The following is a 9,592-nucleotide window of genomic DNA, read 5'->3' on the forward strand; positions in this document are numbered from 1 at the left end:
TGCTTTGCCTGTGTAATGACACAAGAATTGTGACACTGTATTCTTGTACTCTTGTAATCTTTGTATAGCCTAATTTTAAAGGAGTATAATCAACTGACCATATCTACTATATTTAGATTTTGACATTAGCACTAACTAATCTGAATGTACAATCTGAACAGTGTTCCTTGACTTCAGTGTGTATGTCTGTGTACTTTATTTATTAAATCATTTTGGGCCAAAGTGTCATTTTGTTATGGAGAATCTCTATACTGCACATGGTAATGGTATCAAAGTCAAAGTTCTGATATTGTCACAGACTAAAGTGTGTTGGAGTGTCTGAGAGAGTGAAAACTATGAGTGTGTGTTGTGAGGTGCACCTGTGCAGGTTGTTGTATGATAATAGGCTGTGGCTGTTGTCGAAGTCTTTCCAGCTCTGATCTTAGGCGAGAGTTTTCTGCAGCCAGTATAGACTCAATCTCTCTCGTTCTGCTCTCCTCAGTATCTACACATACATACATATTAAAGGACTGCTTCATAAGCTTTATTTTCTTACTACTTCCTTCCTGGAGCTGTGCATCCAGGCCTTAGCATTACCTCTCTGAGGAACTGACTCTATAGCAGCAGATCAATCACAAATCAATAATTACTCCATTAGACATGGAATGAGCTGTAATGCCATGTCTGTGCTCATTTAAAATGTAAGTGCATTTACTATCATGGTGAACTTCCACATGATATGGAATGGATATTCACTCTATATAGATACACCTTTTTCTTTTACGACCGTCTTCTTCTTCTCTGCATTTTCTTTATTTCTCTCTCTCAGCTTTGTGGTCAGCACCTTCTCCATCTTTTCAATAACCTCATTAAGAAATGATAAGAAATATAAGAATTAGTGATGCAGGAAACACATCCCAAAAGAAATCTTTAAGTTGCATCTCCAAATATAATACAGCAAACAGAGGATGTAAGATTATATAAATGTATAAAGTGAATATTAATGTAGTTTGTCTCAGAAGCAAGCAGAGCAGTACCTTCTCCTGTTGGCGTACTGTAGCCTCCAGACTTGAGAGTTTCTTGATCTGTCCTTGGTAGCGCTGCAGCACAACCTTTTGCTGTTGGTGCGCTCGCTGTAGCTGCACCAGCTCCTTCTCACTGTCATTCTTCTACAGAGAACAAGAAGGAATCTTTTAGGCAAGAGCAGTTAACGGAATGTAAAGGAAGGTTAGATGTAGTTTAGAAAGTACAACAGAAACACAATAACCTGTATGACCATCTTCAATCAGTGGCCTTGGGCAGAGATTATTGATATATTATTCAGAGCAGCATTCCCATCATTTAAGTAAGTATAACAAAAGCATGACAGGCAGACAGTGGATAATGTATTTGAGATTGCATGAAGCCATCCATGTGAATGGCCATAGTCTATTGGCTCTTTGTTAAAGCTATGTCAGACTGAAAGGCAAGAGAAAGAGAGGCCTATGACTCACCCTGATGAGCTCATTCTGAAGCTGCTGGACCTTATCCCTCTGATCTGCTGCCTTACTGCTCTCACTAGCCAGCTTGCACTTCAGAGAAACTTGAACAAAAAAGTGTTGATCAGTGATAGAAGGATGGAGCAGTATATATTATACTATATTATATATAGTACTTTACTATATATAGTAATATAATAAGTTATATAATAAGTTATTATATTCATGAACAAGTTCTTATAGATAACATATTCGGCTGGTCACTTGAATGAGTTCTTTCAGTCCTCAATAACTCAAAAACAAGTAGGCTTTTATATAATGTAAACTTGGACCTAATGTGTTTGGTCAGGAATAAAAAGCTGTATGGTTCCAATAAATAGCCAAAATATTACTGCACATATTTACATGACAATCTTTGAAAAGTTGGATTATGTACATAGGAATATCTTTGTTGAGGGGGGTCTGTAGAATTTATTTAACAGTTAAATGGCTCCCTTGGTGAAAAAAAAAAAACACTTTGAAAATTATCTGAAATATACTGACATTAAATACATTAAAATAGAATGTTTTTTGACTGTTTAATAGCAAATGAGCCAAAACATTTGCCATTAAAGAGGTCAAGACCATCTACAGCACTGAAAGACACTGTTGATTTCCCCATTTGCGTCAGAACTAAATCCTGACTTGCTTTAATGGCCTTAAAAAGTCTATGAACCTTGTGAATACCTGTGTGTGTGTGTGTGTGTGTGTGTGTGTGTGTGTGTGTGTGTGTGTGTGTGTGTGTGTGTGTGTGTGTGACAGACTGTCCTTCATGAGATAAGGCTCTGACTGCTTATCAGACTCAGTGCTAAATGAACAGTCTTATCAAGTTATGGCACAATCCACAGAGGGAAAGACAGCACCTTCACCATTACTCTGAAATATGATACAGCTCACATGACAACTTCATTCTGTGGGGAAAACTTATTTAACACATTTAAAACATTTTTCCCCAAATCACAATTTCATTAATAATGGCTTAGAGGTTAGCATATTTGCTTCACACCTCCAGGGTTGGGGATTCGATTCCCGCTGCTGAGTTTGCATGTTCTTCCCGTGCAGAGGGGGTTTCCTCCAGGTCCTCCGGTTTCCTCCCCAAGTCCAAAGACATGCGTTGTACGCTGATTAGCATCACTAAATATTTGGTAGAGTATGAGTGGGTATGTGAATGTGTGCGTGATTGTGCCCTGCGATGGGTTGGAACCCTGTCCTGCTATCGGGGAATAAATACATGGACAAGCAGACTGAAGAGCAATTATTAGGTTCCTACATAGCTCCAATGCTAGTTGATCACTTTAGTGCAAAACTTGTTCAAATATTATTTGTCCTCTCTCTTTCCCCACATACATATATTGTATCTATTACTTAGTACTTATTTTATTCTGTTTTGATCATTTGTTTAAGACCTTGTGTTGCGTGTGTTATTTTGTTACTTGAGTTTCACCATCAGCATTTCAATATACATGTATCTTGAGATACTGTGCAAATCATAAATAAACTTAACGACTTTACAGTGTTGAAATAAATATATGTAGAAAGAATTAACTATATAAACACTAAAGAAGAAGAAAACGAAGAGTAAAACCTGTCAGTCTGAAGACACTGACAGAAGAAGACTTCTAGAAAAAAATGTTCTACCTATTCTGTCCGTAATCTCAGCCTTGGTCATGACGTCAATGTCAGTGTCATCTAGCAGCGTGCGCCCCAGTTCATGGTTCATAGAGAGCTCACTGCGAAGTTGACTGTTCTGCTCCTCCAGACTGGCCACTTGAGTGCGCAGAGTGAGGATGTCCTCTGCCATCTTACACATGGCAGAACGATAGTTCTCCAGCTCCTGATAGAAACAGAGAAATGAGTATTTGCTTGGATGATTTGGAAACAAATGCAGAAAGATGGATGTTATGTCACAGGATATCTGAAGCAATGTAGATGCATTACTCATGGACACAGTGGCAGTGCTCCCAGAATGCATAGGGATATCTCCATTAAGGCACAAACTCAAATCTGATTTAGTACTGAGAATTTCATTGAAGAGTTACATATACAGTAAACCAGTTGTTGTAAATAAGAAGTTCTCTAAATGTCATAAGTTTGACATTTGACTTGCTGAATTATTCATACTAGCAGGTTTGAACACGAAAACGCGTCTCACTGCAGATACAGTTCAGCCAAATAGTTATGCTGAAAACTACTTTATGACCAACAGATTGCAGTTACAAACCCTATTCACTAGGTGTCCTCACAGCCTTTATACAAACAGAGTATTTAGAGTGGAACGTGTTTCATACTGACATAACAGGATTAACACCAGTCACTCTTAATGCTGTTTGTTTGAGCTGGCTTCATGTCTGCTTAATTAACATTCATGTATTATCATTATAATCATGTTAAAGCAAAAGTGGAACATGTCAAGGAGAAGCTAATGTCTGGCTGTAATCCAGTCTACCTACAAAAATGGTAAAAAATCACTTTTATATAAAACAGCATGGCTCGATATGTCGACATAGTGACTACACCACCTCCAAACAAAGCTTCATATACCATGCCATCAAAGGGGACTTGACAGGGAAATTAATATCTTTTTTCATGTAAATAGGCTACATGTATGTTGCCTACTCTCTAAAAGGTCTGCTTGAATCTTTTTGAATATTCTGTGAGAGAAATGCTAAATCACCCAACCCGAAACCACCCCAACCCTAACTTTAATTGTCATAGCTTTCCATACAAAATTGAGTTATTTATTTGTTTGTATGTTTGTGTATTTACAAACTGGCAAGCATGGAACTCTGTTGGGGTGTAAAAAGTATTAGCCTTAAAAACAACCAAAATCCAGGTGAATTAATTCATATAGGGCCATGTAACATATTCTTTTCTAATTTTGTTATAGTACTGGAAACCACAAGCCAGCATTATTAAAGCTATTATGCCTTTAAATAAATCACTTAGAATCTAATAACAAGTTTAATAAAATGGATTCTATGAGTGGAAAAGTGAGGAAAACCCCACCTGATATTTAAATAATGTACCCAGTGAATCTTTTTTTTGTTTGTAATTTACATTTGTATCAGGGTCTGTGATTTTATAATAATAATAATAATAATAATAATAATAATAATAATAATAATAATAATTATTATTATTATTATTATTATATAACAGTGAACCCTGTATATTCAAATTGTAAACAAAAAATATTTTTATGACTCTTTATTTTTACTGTTTACAATGCAAAAACAAAGAAAAGTGTTTAGCACAGAGTTTCTATAAATCTTAAGTAGATATAACACATTTGGTCCATCCCATGTATGAAAATCCTTGTTACTGCTGCTACATCATAACACACAAAACAGTAACAGCACAGCCTTCACATTACACTGAAATATATATAGCATGGATTGAAGAATTGCATGGTCAGGCCTGCTGTTATCGTTCTGTGGATCTCTGTTTCATGTACAAGTTCTTAGCTATGTCTATCATTCAGGACCCACATTTATGGTAAAGGGGGTATAGAGAGGATGGTAGTGATAATGAGCGGCCAGGGATGGGAGGAGAGAACACATGTGATTAGGAGATTCCAAACTGGGCCAGTGTGAAGGCAGCTCCCTTGAGTCCTCTGGATGAAATCGAGCGCCTAATTGAAAGGGCACACAAGCAAGGTGAGAATCATGACTGGTGATGAGATGGGAGACTAGGGACTCACTGGGAGAGGGGAGAGGGGAGAGAAGTGAAGGGGTGGTGTCTAATGAGGAGTCTGTTCAAAGCTATATTATTTTGGTGAAATAAGAGAGTACATAGTAAGTAGTGTAAACAAGGAAGAGAAGAGCAGGAGGATAGAGAAGAAATAGTGAGCGAGGTCAGAGGGAAGAACACCAGAAGCCCACACAGCACTTACTGTAGCTCCAGGACAAACTCTCTCTCTCTCTCTCTCTCTCTCTCTCTCTCTCTCTCTCTCTCTCTCTCTCTCTCTCTTTCTCTCTCTGTCTATCTCTCTCTGTCTCTTTCTCTCTCTGGGTTCAGGGATGATTGCATGCTGATGAAGTCATGCCAATATACAGTATTCTTTCCATTTAATTTGTACCTCTGGTGTCTGGTGGTTTAAACATCCCGGCTGCCTGTGGCCATTTCTTTTGTTTCCCCAAAACACAAGAATAATAATAAACCCATGCCCTTATAGAAATCTGATCAATATTCTTATCCATGCTGCTGCATAATTTAATGTGTTTAAATGTTAATCTATTCAAGCAGTGGCTGTGACAGTGGTGACAGAGAAAATGAGATGGACATACTGTACAATTCTTCTAAGAAAGAATAAATCTCTTTAGAGAACATAATGGAGGTTTGAATTTTTGAGTTAGATTTTTTTTTTTTTTTTTTTTTTTGAGATATTACAAATCCAATGTGCCAAAATTTGTCAGATAGAAGTCAATGTCCTCAGCCGACAAGGGCTTTTCATTTGGAGCTATGGGATCTGTATCGGCTATTTTCATTTACATTTATTGATTTAGCAGACGCTTTTATCCAAAGCGACTTACAAATGAGGAAATACATGCAAAGTGATATCAAGCGGAGAACAATACAAGTAGTGCAAGATTTATAATTGAGTTCAGAGAAGAACTCTAGAGAGGCTAATAAACACTCAAAGGGTACAATGTGTAAAACTCACTTTTGTCTGATGTTCAGTAATCTCTGCAACATGTGGATCATCATCCTGAACCTTAGGCACTGGGGGTCTGGAATATTCCCCAAAACAATATTATAAAAAAAAACACCACTGATTTAATTTGAATGTCAAAAATGCAAAAAAAAAATTATTACAATATAACTCAATATGGCTAAAGTTAATATCCAAGCAATTCACCTCTCGTGTAGAGAACTGATTTCAAATGTTTGGTTAAGCTCTGAGGGCCTTATGGACTTCTTCTGTTCTTTTGGTTCTCCTTTGCTTTGTTGAGGAGCTTTGGGTATTTTGAAGATGTGCTGATATTCTAGGAGGATCTTGGCAAGGGCATCGTATGCTGGTAAATCATATCCATCCCTCTGGAGCTGGACAGAACCACAGAGAGCAAGCAGACCCTCAAACATCACCACATTTAAGGAAGACATTATTATGTAGAAAATCTGTAATTTACACTTTGTCATGAAGGAAATCTGGAAAGATATACATTTATAGAATATGACCATACAAATATAACCACTTGTATATAGCTTTCTTAGCATACAGTAATTAATCTAATCATGTAAAACCATTTTACATTTTGAATAAAAGTATTTTTCCCCAGCGTCACTCATACTTACAGCTCTTGTGAAGGGCCTGTAAAACATATTCAGTGACTACTCAAACATAGTCCACCTTTATAGCAAATACAGTCATATATTTAGTCCTCTAGTAAGTTTTATGATGTCATATGGCAACACAGAGTATTCCCTGTAAATAAAACAGCCCAGCCCTTGCAAACAAACACCAGTGTGTTTGCCTTCTCCATGTAGAAATTAACTGCTGATCTAGAAACAACTTTACAATCCAGCTATCTTAAAGAATTCATTAAAGAAAATTCTCAAAAGAAGTCAGCTTCTACCAACACCAGCCTACTGTACACACTCTCTACTCACAGCATACCTGTGTAGTGTCAGGAAGGACCTGCGGTTCCTTAGAGCTCTGCATTATATTTGGGATTTATAAATATAATCAGTGGTAAGATTGGGAAAGATAAAGAGCACCATAATGAAAGTGCAGCAGCTGAAACTAGGCTGTTTCTACAACACAGGCCTTACTTAGCAACCCCCATAACTACAGTGACTTCCAGCTCTCGTCTTTGTTCAGATTACATTTCAATGAACTACTTGTCAGGACCTATATGCTGTAAAGAAGATATTTTCTTCCAGTAAAGAAACATGACAAAATAGGTTTTTAATCAAAGAGGCATTTGAAGGTCCAGGTTAAATCATTAAAGCCTTATGATGCCCTGCCCTGCCTTCATCATCTGCTAATGAATGGTCCGTTTGTGCAGAAGAAGATTGATGAGCGAGTTCTGTGATCATGCTGTGAAGGCCTTTTTCCTTATTCTGACTCTGTCTGGCAGCACAGCAAGACAAAAGTTAGCTTCTGAATACAAGATGTTCTTCTCCCCATGACACAAATCAATAATCCATTAATTCAACTGTCTGTATATATAGATTTTACATTTTAGTCCTGTAATTCTTACTTCTGATTATTTAGACTGAAAACCTTGAATATTATACCTGTTAAAATGACAATTCCTGGAATGCTAATCACTTTGTGTCTCATATTTTTGCCTCAAATTAGTCATAAGCACACCCAGAGCAGTGTTATGTTCATCAAGTGAATGCAGCCACCAATCAGATTAATGTGAGGGAAACTGCATGACCACAGTTTCCCAAGGGCTGGTAGGTTGCATAGCGACAGTGAAGAAAGGGACCCTAAAGTCCTTCCCATGCAATGATAACATAGCCAATAGCAACCTCTGAGATGCCTAGTCGCAAATTGCACATTTTCATAGATGCAAATACTTCTCTCAGGAGTGCAAAGAAGAACTTTTGACAAAACCAAACACACAACATAGTAACCATACTATATGTGTTAGACTTTTTGTCTAGCAAAGTATTCCTTTTAATATATGTTAATATATTTCTGATTTAATCCATGATTAATAATTAATTCCATCCTCGCTGCCAACTGCATTTGAGAGAGAAGAAGAAGAACAGAAGGAGGGAGGAAATAAGAGAGATCTGAGAATATCAGAAGGAAAGACAGGCAATAGTTAGGCAAACCAATGAAATATATCTAGAATTAAATGTTCCTTATTATTTAAGAGAACATCATGTTCATGTCACGTTTAGTGGTTCAATTACAAATAGAGAGTGACAGAGAGAGAGAGAGAGAAGGAGAGAAAGCATATGAGTGCTATGACACCAGGTGGCAAGCTGATTGCCGTGCTCTGTGAGGTCTATATGCTTGGAGGCTTGCCTCTGTCATCATTGCATCAGTATTCAGGACACAGCCTGCTAAATGCAGCAAATGGGCCTTCAGAAGACTGACAGGCTCGAGTCTGTCGCCGCCACACAGAGCTCAATTAGCCTGTCAGAACAGGGCTACGTCCCTGGAGGCTCCCTCACTGCTGCTCCTGGGCTCTGTCTGCACCTTCTCCTCCCTTCTCCTCCTCAAATCATCCTTTTTACCTTATCCACTGCTCATATTTTTTTGTTCTGTTTCCTTCATGATTTTAGCCATTTCTGTTTCTCATCTGTGGCACACATAGTTGCATTTCTTGTCACCTAAAGCATTTATGTCAGGCTTATTTTAATATCTACAGTATATATATATATATATATATATATATATATATATATATATATATATATATATATATATATATAAACCAAGAAAACCAGTGCTGTTACATAAAAGCACTATTTATTTTAAAATATAATCCTTTACAATTTACAAAATATACAAACACTGAATTATACTGTTTCTCTTTTAAACTATCCAAATATTATTTAGATACTGTAGCTATGCATTTCTGTTTATTCTGACTGGTATTTGAGTATAAATATCATACAGAATGAGGCTGCATTAATTTTTAAAAGCTTTGAGATATCATCTTCCTTCAACAGGATGTAGAAATGATCCCTCTGCTCTGTATCCTGCAATCTATGCCAGCAATATAGTGTGAATTTGAAAGGAGAGGCACTGGTCTCAAATAACTAACTTTACTTGCATATGACAGTTTCTATAATTGAATTTATCATGACCCGAGTGAACTGTGAGCATGAACATGTGAGGTCCAATGACTGATCCTAATTTATCTTTAATAATCTGAAACAAAATTACCATGACTTAAATCAATCTACACTCTATTGTTTGCTTTAGATTATTAGTTTAGGCCAAGACCTGTCAATAAACTGCCTGGTCAGCATTTAGGGAAACACATCAGTAGGATTTGTGTGTGTGGCTGCTTGTGAGTGTGAATGGTATCTGTGAGTCAAGGACAGCAGCCTCGGTGAAGGACATGTGGCTGGCTAAGGTGCAAGAAACACTTGCAGTACAAAAACCCAACCACTGTTCATATGAATGA

General features: G+C 37.2%; 1 protein-coding gene across 2 annotated transcripts; it reads right to left on the reverse strand.

Moving 5' to 3' along the window:
* Positions 1-133: 133 nt before the first annotated feature.
* On the reverse strand, positions 134-7,313 carry ccdc33 (coiled-coil domain containing 33). 2 transcript variants are annotated; one of them, XM_053641881.1, is made up of 8 exons: positions 7,114-7,313; positions 6,355-6,539; positions 6,160-6,226; positions 3,135-3,330; positions 1,473-1,561; positions 1,017-1,148; positions 751-844; positions 134-484 (listed from the first exon to the last, which is right to left on the reverse strand). In XM_053641881.1, exons 1-8 carry the CDS (start codon positions 7,156-7,158, stop codon positions 300-302), a joined length of 993 nt encoding a protein of 330 aa, XP_053497856.1. In that variant the 5' UTR covers positions 7,159-7,313; the 3' UTR covers positions 134-299. The 2 variants fall into 2 exon arrangements, with proteins under 2 accessions (XP_053497856.1, XP_053497855.1); XM_053641880.1 differs by having other exon boundaries at positions 6,355-7,313.
* Positions 7,314-9,592: the final 2,279 nt, after the last annotated feature.

This window comes from Ictalurus furcatus, chromosome 14, assembly GCF_023375685.1.
Source record: "Ictalurus furcatus strain D&B chromosome 14, Billie_1.0, whole genome shotgun sequence".
Taxonomy (NCBI): domain Eukaryota; kingdom Metazoa; phylum Chordata; class Actinopteri; order Siluriformes; family Ictaluridae; genus Ictalurus; species Ictalurus furcatus.

Bases quoted from the DNA above. Each gene is read 5' to 3' on its own strand.
- ccdc33 (XM_053641880.1), bottom strand. From the start codon at position 6,713: ATGCTAAGAAAGCTATATACAAGTGGTTATATTTGTATGGTCATATTC. The intron at 1,562-3,134 runs GTAGAACATTTT...TTTTTGTTCAAG, and splicing joins TGAGATTACGGACAGAATAG to TTTCTCTGAAGTGCAAGCTG. The intron at 1,149-1,472 runs GTGAGTCATAGG...TGTTCTCTGTAG, and splicing joins TTCAGAATGAGCTCATCAGG to AAGAATGACAGTGAGAAGGA.